General features: G+C 42.9%; 1 protein-coding gene across 1 annotated transcript in view; it reads left to right on the top strand.

Annotated features, from left to right (window-relative positions):
* RYR3 (ryanodine receptor 3) overlaps positions 1-21557 on the top strand; it is a 500519-nt gene that overhangs the window by 458042 nt on the left and 20920 nt on the right. The window contains exons 75-90 of the mRNA XM_072808654.1: positions 213-319; positions 1306-1357; positions 2303-2359; positions 3276-3375; positions 3535-3614; positions 5056-5132; positions 7711-7784; positions 8030-8047; positions 8483-8563; positions 9039-9127; positions 10090-10218; positions 13205-13309; positions 14981-15062; positions 15715-17045; positions 19464-19522; positions 20579-20750. Coding sequence (XP_072664755.1) covers positions 213-319; positions 1306-1357; positions 2303-2359; positions 3276-3375; positions 3535-3614; positions 5056-5132; positions 7711-7784; positions 8030-8047; positions 8483-8563; positions 9039-9127; positions 10090-10218; positions 13205-13309; positions 14981-15062; positions 15715-17045; positions 19464-19522; positions 20579-20750 — 2613 coding nt within the window. The remainder of the gene's footprint in view (positions 1-212; positions 320-1305; positions 1358-2302; positions 2360-3275; positions 3376-3534; positions 3615-5055; positions 5133-7710; positions 7785-8029; positions 8048-8482; positions 8564-9038; positions 9128-10089; positions 10219-13204; positions 13310-14980; positions 15063-15714; positions 17046-19463; positions 19523-20578; positions 20751-21557) is intronic.

Raw genomic sequence — 21557 nt, 5'->3', positions numbered from 1 at the left:
TCTCTGATTGGCTGAGAACAATATATATTTATGTCCCAAACCTTGCATCCTTGGGGCTTCTTGTCCTGAAATAAACACATGACATAGTGGTTTCTCTTTGTGCTTTTATCTGATGCACTCTGTACCTTGCGCTTTACCTTCTTTGTTCGCATGCGTTTTTGTGGCATGTGCTGCAATCCATGCCTAAAACCTGTCTGCCTTAATTTGTGTAGAAATCCCCCAAGGAGGAAGAGGAGGAGGAGGAGGAGACAGAAAAGCAACCAGACCCACTTCATCAGATTATTCTCCATTTTAGCCGCAATGCTCTCACGGAGAGGAGGTCAGCACCACCGGAGCTCCCTGCTTCTGCTCTGCACCAGGCACAGCTCTGCCAGCCCCACACCACCGTCTCACAGATGGCAGTGCCCAGAAAGGGGATGCAAGATTTGAGCAGCCCTCCTTGCTGTCCTATCATTGGCCATCAAGAAACATCTAGGGAAAATATATAAGCCACAGTCCCCTCATCATCATGCCAGACACGGAGGCTGAAGATGATTAGCCTGAAACTGTAGCCTTCGGCTCTGAATTCTGTCAGCCAGTACTGAGCCACATTTTTGGGGCCGTTTCTAAGAATCAGCGCAGGAGAAGGGTTTTAGTTTTGTTTTGTTTTAGGATTTTATTTATTTATGAGAGACACAGAAAGAGAGGCAGAGACAGTGAGAAACAGGCTCCCTGCAGGAGCCTGACATGGAACTCAATTCTGGGACCCAGGATCACGCCCTGAGCTGAAGGCAGGCGCTCAACCACTGAACCACCCTGGCATCCCTGGGAGAAGGGGTTTTCTTTCTTTCTTTCTTTCTTTCTTTCTTTCTTTCTTTCTTTCTTTCTTTCTTTCTTTCTTTCTTTCTTTCTTTCTTTCTTTCTTTCTTTCTTCTTTCTTTCTTTCTTTCTTTCTTCTTTCTTTCTTTCTTTCTTTCTTTCTTTCTTTCTTTCTTTCTTTTTTTTGTATATATTTTTTATTGGAGTTCGATATGCCAACATATAGCATAACACCCAGTGCTCAGCCCGTCAAGTGCCCCCCTCAGTGCCCGTCACCCAGTCACCCCATCCCCCCCACCTCCCTTTCCACCACCCCTTGTTTGTTTCCCAGAGTCAGGAGTCTCTCATGTTCTGTCACCCTCACTGATATTTCCCACTCATTTTTCTCTTGAGAAAGGGTTTTCTAATGAATTCATTAGTGCATATAACTTAAGATCTCTATGGCTCTTAGTCTTTTCTGCTGGGTCCAAAAAGTAGCCTGCTAAATATGTACTCCATTCTTTCCAGCAAATTGGAAGACGACCCCTTGTACACATCCTATTCCAGCATGATGGCCAAGGTACACCTGAGTTTCTGCCTGTTGTCTCAGTATTCCTGCCTTCACCTTTACCTCTGCAGACACATGGAAATGGTTGTTTTGAACAGCAGCCCACAAGACTCGGTCAGAACATGGGCTCCAGGCACTGCACAGTTCGCGTGCCACGGGGGTGACATTAGCAAGCCATTCTACCATCCTCGTAAGGAAACCTTAAAGCTTTGCAGGAACAGTGGGTCCAGTGGCTTGTTCACATGGGAGTTCCAGGCCAACCACATGGAGTCCAGGCATACACATTATCCTTGCATTTTCAGCCCACACTGAGAGTGCCTCCAAAAGTTCAAACGTATCTGCAGGTAAAGGAAGTTCATCACATTTGGAAACAGGCTTTAGCAACTGGAATGAGATTCAGTGCTCTAGTAGAGGCAGAGGCCATTCTTCCTACATGACAGGGAAGGACGGCCACCTCTGGAATGCCGAGTGGTAGGGACACTGCTCCTTCTCGAATGGGAACCCTTCATGGAAGGCAGAGAAGGAAAATGTTGGGGTACAGGAGCACCTGTTCCTTTACATGCGGTACCTAGAGTCACATCCTAGGTATCTCCAGTCTTCTTGCCAAATGCCTGGTTTTTGCTTAGAAAGGAACAGCTCCCTGTACTCCTAGCTCCATTTATACCAGAACTCTACTAGGTTAGAAGAGTTCAGGTCTGTGGTTAAACCAGATAGGTTCCTGTTGACTGTGTGAGCTCGGTGCTCCCATCTCTCATCTCTGAACACCTTAGTAACTGCAAAGAAAACGTTTTGAGTAGAATGTTGCCCTGCAGTGGTCACAGTGTTCTTAGTTTCACCAAGGACTGAAGTCCCAACATGCCTGTCAGTTACATGCTGTCCCCTGCCTTTGCACAGCAGGACAGCCTTGTCTATTAGACTCACATTCATTTGTCTCTTTTCCCTGCTCCATGGATCTAGAGTTGTCAGAGCGGGGAGGATGAAGAAGAGGAGGAAGACAAGGAAAAAACATTTGAAGTAAGTTTTTACTAAGATTGAAGATAGGGCCATGCTCCAAAGCCAAAGACAACCAGCATGCCTTCAGAAGTGGGTGCTGACATTGACCATGTGGCTCACCTGCCACATGTATGTGGTGGCAAATACACAGGGCCGCATGCACGAAGCACACCCATTAGATGTGGTTCTACTGCCTGTTTTCCAGCCTAATGAAAGGTATCAGGAAGCCATTCAGTCAGCAAACCCCCCTTATGGGTTTGGGCTTCTGGGAAATTTTGCTCTCTTACCCAATGTAGTAACAGAGACCAGAGAAGGACAAATTCAAACATCCAGAGATGAAAACTCAAAGCAATGGAGACACCAGGATGGTTTTTGCACTACTATTCTGTAAATGTCAGGGACACTGAATCTCCCAAGATAAAGCCATATGAGTTTACTTTTACGCTCTTTATGGACAAAGTATACAACAATAAAAGTAAATTAACATAATTACAGTTCTGGAAGGCCTTAACTTTCTAGTATTCCATATATTGTAGAGTCTCTGTTAATGGTGATCTGAGCATTCTAAATAAGTGGTTGTTTCCTACGTTCAGGCAGATAGGCTTTAGTTGACTCCCAGCAAGCGGAATGACAGAACATTGAAAACAAACACTTAAACCTAGGATCACTTCCTATAATTATGATATTACCGGGGAATGAGCTATGTTTCCTACCAGTGCACAAAAGTGGAAACTTCAACATCAAAACATGAGTGAATTGTGGATGGACAATTTTGGAAAGCAGAGGTAGTGTCTGGAAATAAACTTCAGAAGTCTTCTTTATCCAAAATTACATGTGTTGCCTTCCTTAGACAAGTAAAGATTCTCTCAGCTTACCTTAGCAGGGTAAATTACCTGAGAAGAAACTAATCTTTCCCTACTTGATTTTTTTTTTCCAGGAGAAAGAAATGGAAAAGCAGAAAACTCTCTATCAACAAGCACGGCTGCATGAGCGTGGAGCTGCAGAGATGGTCCTTCAGATGATAAGTGCCAGCAAAGGTGATTCCAAGATTTTGTGGATAGGCCCCTAGGCCCCTGTTGCTGCCACAGATAGCATGCTGTGACACGAAGTCATTATTAAAGAGTCCTGATAAAGCCCCGTAGACGCGATTTACCCTCTGTTTCCTTGGTGACTCAATCGACTCTTCACCGTGGCAGGTGAGATGAGCCCCATGGTGGTTGAGACTCTGAAGCTGGGGATCGCCATTCTGAATGGTGGCAACGCTGGTGTACAACAGGTACTGGGGACTCGTAGTGGGTGGTGCAGACTTCTCAGGGTATTGCCATTTCGACAGCCCTCATGTTTTGGGGAAGAGGTGTCAGCTCTGCTACAGAGAGGGCCACTCAGCATCACCTTTGCTGGTGTTTGTCCTCTGTGGCCAGTTATATCAGAATAGCTGGGAACATAGATAAAACCAGAGCTAAGAGCTGACAGATAAATGTGTGCTTGGTAAAGAGGGTTTACCCAGGGTTCAAAGCAAAAAAACACTTAAGTTTTTCATCATCAGAGATTTTTTGGACAGTTTCTAAGCCTTAGATTTGTATTTTAATCATTTTACATGTTAGCTGCCTCGCCATGAGCAAGGAGCCCCGTTGGTTAATGGAGTGCCTAACCCCACACATCTGTTGTTTGTTCATTCATTTGCTTATTCGTTCGGTCATAGTTTTATGATTGCTGACTATCCACTAAGTCAGGCTCTGTTCTGGGATGGAGGGTGTAGCAGTAAATTCTGTAGCTCAAAACCCCTGCCACTATGCATGCAGTGAGACAACACACAGCAGCATAGTGTGGGGCTCCGGGAACATGGAATCCATTCAGCAGTCTGAATCTAAACTGGCTGCAAGATGCAGGAATATTCTAGTGTTTCCAGGGCACTCCAGGCTCTGGCTGAAAACATCTGTGTGTACAGGAAAGTGACATTTCAAAGATTCTTGGCATTTGTGAGGATTATATCACAGAGCCTGTGAGAATCTCCAAATTTATAACTATCATTATCACATATCATTTGTCCCAGCCTTTAATTCATCCCAAACAAATTTCTCACAAAAGAACTACCATTTTCTGAGACACCTTTTACTTTCTGTTCCCTACCATGACCACCAGGTCCTTGTAGGACCTTTTTTTTTTTTTTTAACATTTTTATGATGTCAGACAAAGTCCCTGCCTTCTCAGTAACAAAAGAACAGAGAAAACAAAGTCTGATTATGAAAGATACTCTCTGCTAAGCTTGTGACTGGCTGAGCTCCTTGTTCCAGTGCACCAAAGTCAGCACCAGTTCTTCAGACTGGACTTCAGCACCATTTTACTAGATCTGTGTCCTGGTGCTTGGTTCCAAATGGGAGAAACTTCAAACAGTAAATCTATGAATGTCAATGATCTACTGTACTACCCTAGAAGAAATACCAGTGGACCTCTATAAAATAAAATATTCCAAAAAATACATAAATAAAATAGAATATCCACCTGAGGAGATTCTGGTTCCAGAAGAGGGTGGGGCTCAGGCACACGGAAGGTTTAAATCCACAGGTGATTCTAATGCATATCCAAGTTTACAGACCACCACCCTGGATATGAATCCATGTGACTAGGACTTGACATGTCTCCATTAAAATTGGGAGGGTCAGTGCTTGTGGCATAATTTACATTGATTTTCCTTTTAAAATGTGTCTCCCTTATAGAAAATGCTAGATTACCTAAAGGAGAAAAAGGATGCTGGATTCTTTCAAAGCCTGTCTGGTCTTATGCAGTCTTGCAGGTAAATATGGGAAAACCACCTATAGGATTTTTTTTCCTCTTTAGAAGAAAGTGGAATGGGGTGGAAGGGGGGAACTACAAAATAAGCTTATCATTCATGGAATTGTTGAGGAAGGACTTACCTGCTTTAGAAAGCTAAGAGGATGGGTATGATGGTATTACCTCCTTTTTTTGGCATGTTGTTTTCCTCAGAGCTGAGCTCCTAAAATATATGCTCATAAAAGTCAAACCAGAAAAGAATGGAAAGAAGAAGACTACCTCATTATGACTCGAGGCCATGTTTTCATTAGACCCGTTAGACACTTTGTTAATTGTTATCCTTAACAGTTCTTTGGGCCAAAATAAGTATTTGGTTGGTACAGATTTTGACACATCCATTTCAACAGAAGTGCATCCTAACATGGGAACATTTTCTCATAGCCTAAAAAACAAAACATTAAACTTTCCACTTTTATTATCATGTGTGCAAGCCTCCCCTCATGGCTGACCCCCTGACAGATGAACAGTCCATAACCAGAAGTTGTAAGGTTACCATGCTCACTCATTTTGGAAACAAGCCAGCAATCTAAGTGTCAGCTTATTCTCTAAGATTCATATGTATTTTGAATAGTCGGTAACTTGTTCTGAAAGAAATCGGTTATAATTATCTAGCTAATTTGCCTCTAATATTCTTAAAAATAGGGCATTAGGTTTTCCACTTAAAAATTTGCAGGATAGACATACTTTGTTTTGATGGACTTCATAATTTTGCTAACCTTATTTGATGGAGTAATATTGTATGTACCCCAAGGTTACCAGGAGCGTATTTGAGCTGCAATAGAATCCCTTACTCTGGGCTCCATTCTCCCCGCACCAACAATTTGTTTATTACCTCTCTCAGGAAAAGAAAATGTAATATTGCTAGGCCTGACTCACAGAGGGTAAAATAGTCCATTTGGACTCAGAATGGCAAAACTCAAGTCAGTTCACTTCCATATTGCCCATGAAATTCTCAATTAAATTTCTGAGTGTTCCCTTAATCTGTAATACTTCATATTACTAAACTCATTTATAATGATGGCTTAGAGGGACGGGTGACATACCTTTAGAGGCCAAGTGAGAACTAACAAGTTTTAAGATATTTTAAGGATTTTTGTTGATTATGAAAATAATACAGATTAGAAAACTATTGAAACATTAGAGAAATAAAAACATCTGAAATGAGTGCTTTGGGAGGGAGTAAGGGTCAGAAATGTCTGTTCCACAGATAGTCTCCTGAATCAGAACTGCTGCTTTGAAGCAGCTCTGTCCAAATGTCCTGTACCTCTGCTATCTTCCCTTGACAGCAAAGCTAAAATAGAAGAATGGTTTTGGGTTATTGAGAGAACCTTTTTACAGCAGGATCTGGGGAAAACCAACAGTATGGCAATAGGAGTTTTCACTGTTTTCTCTTTAAACTTTTTTTAAGACTTTCTTTATTCATGAAAGACAGAGAGAGAGGCAGAGACATAGGCAGAGGGAGAAGCAGACCCCTCACAGGGAGCCCAATGGTGGGACTCGATCCCAGGACCCCAGGATCACGACATGACCCAAAGGCAGACGCTCAACCGCTGAGCCCCCCAGGCGTCCCTCTCTTTAGAATTTAAGTTGCAGAAAATATGTGGCTCCCTAATAGGAAAAAGAAATGCTGTTTTTTTTCCATAACGTCTTTCCAATCCAATGATCATTCCCTTTGCCCAGTGGTAAAGGGAATACAGAGTTTCACGGAATCTTAATGGATTCAGCCATAAGCTGCCCTAACAGCTGCATTTTTGTGAGACTTTATGTCATGTTCTATGAAGCCTTTGAGATTGGAGAAAGTGAGTCTGTTAGAGAAATGGAATGAGCCCCAACCTGAAATAATAGGCTTATCCATTTTCCTCATTATCAAGATCTCTGGTTGTACCAGGGGCTCCTGGCTAAGTAGGATTTGGTGGTGGCCGTGACTGGAAAATTTGGAGGAAGTGGGGACCAAAAAAAGAAGGCTAACTTGTTACAGATTCAGAAATACCTAGGGACACCATTGCCTCCAGAAGGCTTAATCATAGCTCTTGTGGGCTTCTGAGTGACACAGGAATTCTAAAAGGATGTGGCCCTTTGAAATCTGAAATTTGTAGCCCTTTCATCAGTATTCATGTAAACAGTAAAAACTATAATTCCTTCTAAGTCGCAGAGAAAATAGGTTTAAAAAAAGGTGGGAGGTGAAAATTAGTGCAGTTTAAACTTTCTTTTGGGAAATCTTCAAAACAGATTATTCCTTCTTTATTTGGGACATCTTTCTAAATCACCGTGCAGAAGAAAGGACTCAAGTTCGACAAACAAGGACAGTCTTAAGTTTTTCTGAGCCCTCCGCATGCATGCCTGTGAGCTCTAGCAGCCTTGGACAGCACTCCTGACACAAATGCAGGGAACTACTAGACTTTCAACCGCCCTGTATAGTGTTAGCACCTTTATTATAACACAAGGACAAGATATTCTCAGTCAATAGGTATAGTGACATTAGAAATCCATTTTCTTGGCATGCATAGGCCTGAACCTTGTTTTCTCTGGTCTCTTGCAAGTGTCCTTGATTTGAATGCCTTTGAGAGGCAGAATAAAGCTGAAGGCCTGGGGATGGTTACTGAGGAAGGAACACGTAAGTCACTAACACATGTGAAGGCTGTTCTCTTCCTGATTACCATAATTAACTCTTCCTGGTTAGAGCCCCTGCTCGGTGCCTCTTAATTTGCAAGGACTTGCTCAATTTCAGCAAAATAGTCCCATTAGTAGCTTTGATAAAGGCTGGATGTGTTCACCATGTCAGCCTTGACTAAAAACAGTTTATTGTGGTTTTTATGGGTTTTCTTACTTTGCATTCTTCTGTTTTTCTCTTATCACCAGTCATTGTTCGAGAGCGTGGTAAGTTTGAGTTTCTGACCAGAGTTGTCTACTATGTGTGTGTGAGTGAGTCCTAAGGGACTTATTTAATTGCCGCAGCACAGGCACATTTTTTAGGTTTGGTAGTTGCATGTGAAGCTTAACTCAGCAGTTTGATGCCTAATTAAAGAAATGCCTTCTCTCTGTAAAGCATGGATTATGGACCATGAGCCACTACTGCCATTAGCCAAGCTGTTTTCCTTACAAATGCATCCGGAGGCTCGATATTTTAGCTTTGTTGGTCATTATGTTCTGTAGCCTCAGTTTCAGGCCAATCAGCTTTTTCCTCACTCACTGAAAGTTCCCTTTCCGAACAGTTCTGACAATAAGCCCTTTGTCATTTTTACAGTCGTTTGCCTTGGAAAGTGTTCTGGGTTGAGAAGCCAAACAAATGCTCACCAATATTCTGTTTTCAAGGTGAAAAAGTACTCCAGAATGATGAGTTTACACGAGACCTCTTTAGATTCCTGCAGTTACTTTGTGAAGGACATAACAGTGGTAAGTGGAACAGATTGATTTTTCAAAGGAAAACAACATTCAGGTGCCAAATTATGATTCAGCTCAGGATGCCACATTTAATTCAACCAGCTGCTAACTCAAAGACAACAGTTAATCTATTCCTCAATAAAAAAAAAAAATTTTTTTTAACTCTATGGAAAAAGAACTTGAACTTCAGGGCTGATGTTATTTAGTGCCACCCAGGCTAAGTTGCTGCAAGAATCTTCAGATGGTGAATGTAAATACCCACCCCTTTCTGTCAAGTCCCTCGGGGCTCATTAAGTCCACTTTCTGGCATCACCAGGATGAGCGGGCTCAGGGCAGAGCTCTGTCCTACAGGACCTGCCAGGACCCGAACAGGGTGCTCTTGTAAGGCTTTTCATATAGTAGATCTCTCCTGAGTTTAGCCAAGAGGGCTTGCTCAGCTCCCTAGGCATGATAAGAACAGGCTTTGACTCAGCCCTGGTGTTCTTAGACTTTCAGAACTTCCTACGGACTCAGATGGGCAATACCACCACTGTAAACGTCATCATCAGTACCGTGGACTACCTCCTACGTCTACAGGTCAGTGGGTCTCAGACGATGGCATGGCTTACATACATTTCCAGAAGCTATAGACAGTTGCAAGGGATCAAGGGAGGCCCAGAATACAGTCGAGCCCCAATAAGAAAGGTGTTATAATCTATGTCCACATACTTATGGGAAGTCAAATGCCTAAAGATGTGTATTTGAAGACTGAAATGGGGGAGTGGTTAAATATCAAATCATCTAGTATAAAATGCTGGTTTACCTCAGTTTTGCCAATGAAAACCTCCCATCAGTGCCCAAGAGCTATGTTACATGAATGAAAACAGATTTTTCACCAGGAAAAAGAAGTCCAGAAGGTGGTAGGAGCAAAATGAGTCTACAAGTTCTTAGTACTTGAGAAGCCTCTCAGTTTAACTGTTGGAAGGAAAATCCAAATGATACCAGGAAAATCTACATAAAACATAAAAAAAAGATACTCTCTTCTCTCTGCTAACTGTTCATCCGGGTTCTGCCACTTACCAGTTATAACCTGGACCAAATCTATTTAACCTCCCTGTGTTCTGATTCCCTCATCTGTCGAATGGATAGCGCCTCATAGGGTGGTAGTAAAGATGCAGAGATTTAACATATGCAATGAGTAAGAACGCCACCTGGCCTTTGACAGTGTGAGGTAGCTGTTGTGTTGCTACTCTTATGCCAATTATTTGGATGAGTAGCATTATTACCTTTAATATATATTTTTCATTGTGAATAAGTTGTCCTGCATCATAGTCACCCATGTCCAGCTGAACACCATCCTCTCTCCTGTCGTTCCTTCTTAAAGAAGCATATCCACTTAAAGATGGTAAGGATTAGATATCTCTGTGCTTTATCCTATGTTTCTGTCATAACAAAGAGGTCATAGACGTGTAGGATTCTCTTGTACTCTTCCTGAACATTGGGTTTAGCTTCACTGACTGAAGTTTAAGAAATACTAAACTCTACTTGTTTGTTCTTAGGAGTCAATCAGTGATTTCTACTGGTATTATTCAGGGAAGGACATCATTGATGAATCTGGACAGCACAATTTTTCCAAAGCTCTGGCAGTCACGAAGCAGATTTTCAATTCTCTTACAGAATACATCCAGGTATGTGCTACAGAGTAGATGCTTGAAAACAGAACATTTTTAACATTCCCATATTATATATCACCCTAGAATATTTGGACACATAAATATGAATTGTACATCCAGCCCTAGCACTAACAATATTTATCTACAAATAGGAACCAAGCATATTAAGAGTACTTACTACACACTATGAGAAGCTGTAGTTTATGGTCCTGTAACCAATTCATAGCATTGTCACACTCTGTTTGCATTTATCTAGTTACATTTTCCTTTCCCTTCTAGATTGAAAATTTTTTGTGGGCAGAATTTCAGTCTAAAATTCTTCCATTTCTAGCACTTGCAATATATCATAGGTATTCAGTATGCATGGGGAGTAGAGTGGAGAAATAATTGATAGAATGAAGGAATAAAGGGATAAATGATGTTATCTTGAGTCTCAAGATTAGGAATTTATAAGATCCTATAATTTGTCAGAAATTAACTCTATGGAAAAGGTAACTGGAGCAGCACATAAACTATTTCCAGTTGAATATTTAGATCTTGCGGCATTCTTTCTCAGTTTACAATAGTCTCTGGTCATTGCCTAAGGTGCTCTAATGATTGTGAAAAGGAATAGAGCATGTACTCAGGCATAATTTGCTATGAAATCAGTAGCCCTATCACAGTCCTCTGGGGTATAGTATGAGATTTTTAAAAACCATCTAATGAGCCAACTGGCACACTCCAATCATATTTACTTATTAAACACAAAACTAAGACTATCAACTTGAAGGGAGAGAACAATCCTTGTTTTACTGGATCCTAAGAACGTAGAGAGAGAACCATAGAAACAGGTGACTAATCTGAAGTGTCACAGAATGTGAAATACCTGTGAAGGTCATTGAACAGATTTGACAAGCATTTGATTTGCGCCCTGTGGAAGCCATCCTAATCTTCAGAATTTCCCTTGGAGCACTTAACCCAAAAGTAAAAAAGCAGCTTATTTTTGGTAAATGTGAGTTTCTTGCAACAACTGGCTTTGTTCTAAAAAGGATCTAGAGGATTCCAGGGATCAGACACCAAATGTACATGAACAGTGATTTTTTTAAAAAATATTTATTTATTTGAGAAAGAGCACAAGCAGGGGTGGGGGCAGAGGCAGAGGGAGAAGCAGACTCCCTGCTGAGCAGGGAGCCCCAACATGTGGCTCAATCCTGGGACCCTGAGATCATGACCTGAGCTGAAGGCAGATGCTAACTGACTGAGCCACCCAGGCACCCCTCAAACAGTGATTTTTTTAAACAAGCATACATGGTTTAGGGAGGCAGGTAATACTTCTCATGATGCTCGCTTCCCTGGGAATTTTGCCAAGCCTTTTCTAGAACTTGAGATGGTATCCATGTTCTTTTGGAAATTTCGTATTGAAGAGTGATTTGGAGATGAGTTAAAGGGTAGAAACAAATAAAAGGAAGAGCTAAGAACAGAATGTGACAGGAATCTAACGGTATAAAAAATATACAAAACAGTCTCACCTAAGGGGTGGGGAATAAAGTGCTGACCTCAGAAATCTTGGGAATGAATATAGATGGTAAGACCAAAGGCAAAAGGAACTGTGCATAAGCACTTCAATTGCTAAAGTTTTTCCCATGGGGATACATGTTACTGAGTCTGCAACTGTTCTACACATATAATGGACATGAGCAGTTACTAATGGCAGGAGCCAGGTTTCTCACTGTTGAATGGTTACAGACAAGCAAGAGGTAGCTAGATAGTCCAGGTAGAAATGCATTAGAAACACATTAGAATTAGGATAAGAATTAGGACGCTAAACTCATGTTTGACTTGATATTGATGCAGATACTCACATATGGAAACATTTCTAGATATATTGTATACACATGGGTCAGTATAACACACACATATCCACTGCTGTGTCAGCTGAGAGTGCCTAAAAGTAATGATATCACAGTAGCAACAAGCACAGCTAGTACCAGATCTTGGTTTCTAATACCATTCCAATGAGAGAACAAGGCTTCTTAGAGAAAGGACTGGTCCTAGTGCTGGGGCAGGAAATACATAAGGATGATCCTGGAGAATCCTATAGTGCAAGGAAATGCAGGCAGAGGGGAGGAGCGTGCAGGGAGGGAAAGATAATGGGCATATGTCCAAGGGACACAGGGGCCAACTGAAAGAGCCCCCTGGGGGCCAAAACTGGAAAAAATTGAGTGACAAAATAGAGTAGTGATGGATTATAACCCAAAGCATAAAATGAATATATGGATTCCATATTAATGTAAATAAATGATTAAACATACAAGAAAGAATAGACAAATCTCCCATGTAGAAGAATTCCAAATGATTTCTTTTTTTTTAAATGTTGATTCAATGTGTAAAAATAGGAAAAGTTATTAACATGGAAAATGAAAATTGGTAATGAAGTCATCCCTCTATGTTTGGCTTTCTGAAAAGATATAGATGATATTAAACATAAAGTTGAGGTTAATGATAAGAAAATCGCAAGGTAGTTGAACATTAGGAATATTCACTTTTTTTGCTTGATTAGATAGCCATGGGATCATAGCATTTCATGTGTAGTTTCACCTGAAAACACTAGGGCCTGCTTTTCATACTGTGGAAGCCTAGAGTTCCTTGGAACCCTTCTTAGACCAAGGTGGAGGTGAGAGTGGGCAGGAGTGCCCTTCTGTCCTGCTGAACCAGAGCATTTGACTCTCAAAGAATGTTCTTCATTGTGGTATTTTATTTAAAGAATGTATTCTGAAGCTAAAAGAATCGATCTCTGAAAAATCACTGCACTGCCAAATTCTGGTGGTCCTTCCTAGTTAAAGTTTCCTACGATGGGGGGGCAAGAAGTAATACCCTGGGAAAATAGTGAGCCACAAAATAATAGGTGACTTTCGGAAGGAGCTATCTGCTAATATAAGCAAGTGTCCTGTATGCTTACAAGGGCAAGATTCAGAGCAGCTTATGATGTTTCAGTAAAATAAGGATGCCCTCCTCTCCATAGGGCCCTTGCATTGGGAACCAACAAAGCCTGGCTCACAGCAGGCTGTGGGACGCGGTGGTCGGCTTCCTCCATGTATTTGCTAACATGCAGATGAAACTCTCTCAGGTACTGTGGCCCTTCCCTGCTGTGTCATCGGTGTGAACTGCTAAATCACTGCCCCCCCCCCTTGGTACTCCCCCCGTGTAGATGTGGCTGCTTGATCAAATGGCTGGAAAAGCAATGCAGATTAGGTCTCACTTTTAAACCTGGAGGCCTCAAGGGGCGATAGAAATGAATACCTGCAGGGGTGTCCCAGACAGGCTTTTGCATGGATGCAGCTTCCTTCCTTGTGTCCCACCAACCTCCCCTTTACATAATTGCCTTAGCATTTGCTTTTTATGATGCTAGATCCTTTTTGCTTCCTTGTCACTGTTTTGTCAATTTATGACAATCTATCAGCCCCTTCTGGGTCTGTCACATGTCTGCATGTCTCTGTAACTCATATATCCCTCCTCTCTCACCTTGGCTTCCCTTCCCTCCCTATCTCTGCCTTTCCTTCTCACTCCCCATCTCTCTGGCAAGATGAATCAGAATCACTCAGAACATTTATTATGAACACATAAATGGAGGGGATGTAGTTGTCGATTGCCTCTCTCCATGGCAACACATGAGGGAGAACTTTCAGGATGTGTTTCAGGCTGATTAGAGTAACATTTACAGCATTAATTTAAGTGATGTGTATCTAAAATGTTCAAGGCTGTCACATCTGCCTCCTCTCTTCTGGAATGTGCTATTTAACCCTTTCATTTTTCCCCTTTTGACTCTGGCCTTATGGGAGGAGAGAGTTCTTGGGAGCACTGCTAATCTGGCAGTAATACATCCAGTCCTATGTCAGCCCAGCCTAGGGCAGTGTAGTGTAGAGAGGCTCTGGAGACAGGAGCCTGGCTCTGCTGCCTCTCCGCTGGTGACTTTCAGGGAGTCACTTCCCCTTCCTGGTTTTTGGTTCCACTGTCTGTGAACTATGGGGAATTAGAGTAAATGATCTGAGGTCTCTTCTAGCTCTTCTATCCTACACTTCTGTGATGTTGTTTATATAGCTAGGACCCACACCAAAGGGGGGCGATCCCTCTGAAAGTTGAGAGACTCGACAAAGAACCGTATTTTTGAGAGGGAAACTGTACAAGAAGTGTGACCCAGAATGCATTTTGTAATCTCACTCTCACATTGCCCACCTCAGATCTTCCAAGGATTGTTTTCCTTCTGTAGAGTTGAAAACAGAGAGCTAATTTGGCAATGCTGAAATGAAAATCATCCAGAGGAGTAGCCTCAATTATGTCATTTTAAGGGACCAGTGGCACCCAGATCACCACCAACTAGAATCAGGAGACTAAATTAACCCAAAAAGAAAGGAGAACCCACTTCGAGATTGCAGCCTTGACATCTTAATTGGGTTGCAGCACTATTCCCCAAAAGCTCACCTAGTAATTCTCCAGTATAAAAAACAACATGAACTAAGAGAAATACCTAACGGCTCTTTGGTGGATTGGGTCGTTCAGTAGTTTTGGACAAGTGATACATCTGCCACATTGTACTAATAGAAGAGAAACTAAAGGAGCTCTGTTAGATGAGCCCTGCTGCAGTGAGCCCCCCTGATGCTACCAACAGCAGATAAGACATCCACATTCACAATGCACATAGCCTTCACCTCATCTTTCCAGAGCAGGCTCTTCTTGCTCACTGCCCTATACTTTGCTGAGGGATCAGATAGCTCAGGGGTATCTCCTGTTTCTGTTCTAGGATTCCAGTCAGATCGAGCTGCTGAAGGAACTCTTGGATCTCCTTCAGGACATGGTGGTGATGCTTCTGTCCCTCCTGGAAGGTTGGGCTGTTTGGTATAACTAGGCATTCACACAACTGTAATTGGTCTGAGCACTAACCATACTAATCATGCAGATTATCCTTCTGGCAGGTTGTTGATGCCATATGACATTGGTTAGAAAGCCAAATTTTCAGAAGCAAAAAATGAGTGAGGGGCACATGGTCTGATGGACAAAGCCTGAAACCAACTCATTTTATATTAATAGGAAAGCCAGAATGAACTGGGGAAAACCTCCAAGCTTTGCTCTTCCCTATCCTCTCCCTCTCCCCACTGCTTTTCAGTACATCTGGCTGCCAGTGTGTATGCCAGCCATCTAGTTGGGCACCCTCCTAGGTCTAAGGGGATAAGAGGGGCACCACTTATCCCTATGTGCCCCCAATAATCTGATAATAAAACCAATTCCCAGGCCCCAGTCCAGATAAGAGGCACTGGTGTGGCCATCTCCTCCTTCTCTTTGTTCCTTTCCCCCTTGGCTCCTAGTGGTGTAGTCTTTATGGCTTGCTGTTCCCTCCTACCCATTTCCAAACCATCACGGTCAGGAAAGAGCCGACTGATTGGGCACACAAGTTTTCTAAAAATAGCTACCTGACCAGTTACATGATGAATTGGGTTTATTTATATATTTGTATGTCTTTTTTAACCTGCCTCACAGGGAATGTGGTAAATGGAACTATTGGCAAGCAGATGGTTGACACACTGGTAGAATCATCTACCAATGTAGAAATGATCTTGAAATTCTTTGACATGTTCTTGAAACTTAAAGACCTCACCAGCTCAGACACCTTCAAAGAATATGACCCAGATGGTAAAGGGATTATCTCCAAAAAAGAGTTCCAGAAGGCCATGGAAGGGCAAAAACAGTACACACAGTCAGAGATTGACTTTCTCCTTTCATGTGCAGAAGCTGATGAGAATGATATGTTTAATTACATTGATTTTGTAGACCGGTTCCATGAGCCGGCCAAGGACATAGGGTTTAATGTGGCAGTGTTACTGACGAATCTCTCCGAACATATGCCAAATGATTCTCGCCTGAAGTGTCTGTTGGACCCAGCAGAAAGTGTACTAAATTACTTTGAACCCTACCTGGGACGTATTGAGATCATGGGAGGGGCCAAGAAAATTGAGCGCGTTTATTTTGAAATCAGTGAATCCAGTCGAACTCAATGGGAGAAGCCCCAAGTGAAGGAATCTAAGCGGCAGTTCATCTTTGATGTGGTCAATGAAGGTGGAGAGCAAGAAAAGATGGAACTGTTTGTGAACTTCTGTGAGGATACCATTTTTGAAATGCAGTTAGCATCTCAGATCTCTGAATCTGACTCAGCTGACAGACCCGAAGAAGAGGAGGAAGAAGATGAAGATTCATCTTATATGTTAGAAATTGAGGGTGAGGAGGAGGACAGCAAGTCTCTCGAGTCTGCCTCTGCATTTGCCATGGCCTGTGCCTCAGTGAAGAGAAATGTTGCCAACTTTCTGAAGAAGGCAACCCTGAAGAACCTCAGGAAGCAGTACAGGAAGGTGAAAAAGATGACTGTGAAGGAGCTGGTGAAGGTGTTTTTCTCTTTCTTCTGGATGTTGTTTCTGGAGCTGTTCCGGTTGTTCTTCGCCATATTGGGAGGAATCTTTCAGATCCTCTGGAACACAGTGTTTGGAGGGGGCCTAGTGGAAGGGGCAAAGAACATCAGAGTGACCAAGATCCTGGGTGATATGCCTGACCCAACCCAATTTGGTATCCATGATGATGCCATGGATTCTGAGAGGGCAGAGGTGACTGAGCCAGGTATTACACCTGAATTGATTCACTTCGTGAAGGCTGAAAAGGGAGACACAGATATCATGTCAGATCTCTTTGGATTCCACCCAAAGAAAGAAGGTGGCTTAAAGCATGGGCCTGAAGTGGGTTTGGGTGACCTCTCTGAGATTATTGGCAAGGATGAGCCACCTACACTAGAGAGTACTGTACAGAAGAAAAGAAAAGCACAGGTAAGCATGAGTTGTTTCTGTCCTCTTTCCTTTATGCCCAGAAATAGATCTGTAGTCGTTTCTGACCCCAGTTCCCTAGGAGCCAGCATCCTGTTAGGTACCAGCTCTTCTATATTCTGATCTTAGGATTCCAGCTTTGCTGTGTCTGGGAAGAGTGACACTCAGATGGTTGTCTCAAGGTCTAATTGTTGAGTGGTCTTCACTTTACATTGTAGAGGTCAAACCTGATGGTCTTCCACAGCCTCAGTAGAAGGTTGGTTCTCATGGGATGCAGGTTCATCCAGTGAATGGAAAGCATCAAAAACCAAGCAGAGGTTTCCTACACCATCCAAATTAGAGTGTTCCTATAAAACCTTTTGTAAGCTGAAATGTCATAAAGCAAAGAAGTAAAAATCCTTTTCGGATGCCTTTCAGGTAGCACAAACAGGTACTGATGAAGGTCTCTCATAAAAGTCAAGTGGCATAAAACAAACTTTCAGATAGTGGGAGACCTTTCTTTTGAGATGATACTTCTGCAGTGTCCCAAATGGTCCAGATGATATCATAGGATTTAGCACAGCCTCATGCTTGGAACATTTTCATTCTTAAGATACACCCACTCTCCAACTGGACTTTGAGTCAGTTGACTAGATTAAGGGAATAATAGTAATTCAGAACCCCTTGGTCATGGAAAGTTCTGGGTGTTCCCCTCCATTGCAGCATCCAACTCACAGCATCATCCTAGGATTAAAAAGAATGTGGAAAGGGATCCCTGGGTGGCGCAGTGGTTTGGCACCTGCCTTTGGCCCAGGGCGCGATCCTGGAGACCCGGGATCGAATCCCACATCAGGCTCCCCGTGCATGGAGCCTGCTTCTCCCTCTGCCTGTGTCTCTGCCTCTCTCTCTCTCTGTGTGACTATCATAAATAAAAAAAATAAAAAGAGGGATCCCTGGGTGGCGCAGCGGTTTGGCGCCTGCCTTTGGCCCAGGGCGCAATCCTGGAGACCCGGGATCGAATCCCACATCGGGCTCCCAGTGCATGGAGCCTGCTTCTCCCTCTGCCTATGTCTCTGCCTCTCTCTCTCTCTCTCTCTCTCTGTGACTATCATAAAACTAAAAAAAAAAAAAAAAAAGAAATAAAAAATTAAAAAAAAATTAAAAGGATGTGGAGAGAAGTGTGAAGACTTCAGAGCCCAAAGACTAATTTTATTCATTTCATTAATATTTATTGAAGATTATTAATACATGCTTCCCACTGTTTGGGACTCTGAGAAGACAGTGGTGAGAAGTGCATTGTCCCTGTAATTTAGTGGGGAAAAAAATACATATTGCAGAAGTCAGTGCAAGCATGAAGAATGTTAGGAAGGAAGAATGCCAGGTAAAGAAAATATATAGGAGAGAACTCTCACCTAATTTTGGAGAGTCAGGGATGGAAGCATCAGAACTATAGGACTCCTTGCAATATGAATTTATTTACTCTGTTTTGCTCCCTGATGTAGCCCCAGGTCTTAGACAGAGTTTGATACATGATAGGGACTCATTCAAGGCCTTTTACATATCAGGCTGTGCTCTATCTATGGGAATACACTGGTTAACAAGAGAGAAAACATTTTTGCTTTAATAGATCTTAACTTCTAGTGGAAGAAGACAACAAATCAATAAGATAATTACCATCTGTGACCCATGCTGAAAGAAATGAACAAGGTCATGTGTTACAAAGAGAATACAGGCCCTACTATGGGATAGGATGGTTAGGAGACCTCTGAAAAGGTGTCATCTGACCCAAGTCCTAAAGGATGGCAGGCACAGGAAAGACCAGGGCAGTCATATTCCAGAGAGAGGAGTGGCTTGTGCAAAGATCTTGGTGCAGGGAAGGATTTGGAATGTGCTAGAAAAGAAAATGAGGTCTGGGAATTTGGGTATAGGAGGTAATGAGATGAGGATGGAGAGAAAGGCCATGATCACCTAGACCTTATAGACCTCGCTGAGGAACTTGAATTTTATTCTAAGTGCAATGATCATCCATCAGAGGGATGCGGGGTAGTGCTTAAGAGTATTGAAGACAAGGCAGGAATTCTGTGTGATGAAAGCAGATTCTAGATTGGACCTAGTGTATCTGTGTCCCATCTCTCTCTGACCCAGTGGGGCAGTAGGACCAGTGCCGTGGGGTCCTAGCACAAGTCTTCTCTTGGAGTTGAATATTAGCAGGGAAACTGAGTTTTTAAGTTTGAAACCTTTGTGCTGGCATTTCTCCAGAGTAGCTTGATCTGTTGTGGGATACTTACATCCCATGATCCTGAGGAAAGCAGAGGCATCCTGAAGGGAGAAAGCCATGGGGACATGTGACCAAGGACATGAAAATGGCCAATGCTATATGTGGCTCATGACCATGATCTCTTTAACTTGAGGAAAACTTAACTGATTGTTATTTTTGTCCAGGCAGCAGAGATGAAAGCAGCACATGATGCAGAAGGAAAAGTGGAACCCGAGAAAATGGAGTAAGTTCTTGGTAGCTTCAACTCCCTGCAGTGCTACGGCAGATAGTTCTTAATAGCATCTACTATTCTATTGCTGTGGTAAATAGAAATTTTGGTTTCTGTTAACACAAACAGATATTATGCAAGTCCCAGAAATACTTCTTTCTGCCCCAGCTATACAGTAAACACATTCTATTAATCACAGTAACTTTGTCATTGCACTAGTAGATCAGAATATCACTGTCTGGCCAAACGAATTTTTTTTTAAGATTTTATTTATTTATTCATGAGAGACACAGAGTGAGAGAGGCAGAGACATAGGCCCCGGGATCACGCCCTGAGCCAAAGGCAGATGCTCAACCACTGAGCCACCCAGGAGCCCCTGGCCAAACGAATTCTTGAACACAGTTGGCAGCTTCATACAATGGTAGTGGTAGTGATATCTAATGTATTGAATACATATGACATGTCAGGGTCTGTGCTAAGGTCTTTTTTTTTCCCCTCGAGAAAGTGTGTGCAAGTGGAGGGGGAGGGGAAGTAGGAGAGGGAGAGGAAAAGAATCTCAAGCAGACTCCCCACTGAGCTTGGAGCATGACATGGGGCTCCATCATATGACCCTGAGATCATGACCTGAGCTGAAATCAAGAGTTGGATGCTTAACCGACTGAGCCACTCAGGAGGCCTAGTGTGCCAGGATCTTTTATATAGTATCCCACTTGATTCCTAGCACAAGCTTAGAAGAATAGGTACTACTACTAATTCCAACAGTCTTAAAAAGTAAAGGACAAAAAAAAAAGTAAAGGACAACTTTTCCAAAGGGAAAAAAGTTGCTCAGCTACATATCAGAAGAGGATTACAAACTTATTTACAACTGACACCTCCCTGTGACTGTGGCTCATCAAAGTGGCATCATCGCTCATTAAATCCCAAGGTGACATCGAGGCACTGTGGGGAAATGCAGACTTGAAGTTCCCACCCTCGAGGAATAATTACAAGATTTCTTTTTAATCTAGTCTCCTTATCGGGGCCAGGCCTCCAGCTGCCCTTCTACACTGAATGGGTTTCTCATTCCTACAGCCTAGAAGATGGGGAGAAGGAGGATATGGCCAAAGAGGAAGAACAGGCCGAGGCCCCGTGGGCAGAAGTGACAAAGAAGAAGAAGCCACGGCGGGGCCAGAAAGTCGAGAAGCCTGAAGCCTTCATGGCTAATTTCTTCAAAGGGCTGGAAATCTATCAGACCAAGTTACTGGTAAGCACTCCAGCCTTGGCCCCACTCCTGGCATAGACCTCAGACCATGGCCACATTCTGTTTCATTGTTGATCCTCTTTCTCTCCTCTTCTCCTTCACCTGTCTGTTCCTTTCGTGTTGGAGGAAAAGGAAAAGAGGGTAACCTGGGGAAGGCCAAGCACTCCTACCCTGCTACCCAGCCCTGCATGTGCTCTCTGCAGGGCAGGAGGGTGCAGATAACCCATTCTATCTGGTCCTTTATGTGTGTCATGTGCATACTTGGCCAATCATAGTCCAAAGGTCAGAAGTAATTGGATCATTTGGGATACAAAAAGAATATGCTTGTGTTAGGTTCTCTTATTACTCCTCAGAAGTTTTTTTATCCCACATGCATCCTACCAGAGCTTGTGATGTCCTTCCTCTGACATACTGCCCACTGAGAACAGTTGCTTATGGCCAGGAGGACACCTTCCCCAACACCATTGGTGAGAGCCCCCTCCACAGACAGCTTGAGAGTTTTCCCCAAGCAGCTACCATTTCAGTCCTCAAGGGCTGGTTTATCTGGAGAAGGTGGCAGTGGGAATGCTCCCCCCTGAGAGGGCAGAGGCAGAGGCTCCGTGACTTACAAGGGACAAGACTCTAAGCCAAAGACTGGCCACCTCCAGTGTGGGAGCTACAGGGCTTTTCTGGGGGCCTCAAGTACTCATAATTTCCAAATAGACTACATTCTATGTAGAACACACACACACACACACACACACACACACACGAGCACCTTCACAACAGCATTTGAATCCTCTGCTGGGGACATGTTTAGGCATTTTGTTC

The sequence above is a fragment of the Canis lupus genome, chromosome 32 (assembly GCF_048164855.1).
Source record: "Canis lupus baileyi chromosome 32, mCanLup2.hap1, whole genome shotgun sequence".
Classification (NCBI taxonomy): Eukaryota; Metazoa; Chordata; class Mammalia; order Carnivora; family Canidae; genus Canis; species Canis lupus.
Note: the sequence above shows the minus strand (reverse complement) of the source record. Positions and strands in the feature narration are given on the sequence as shown.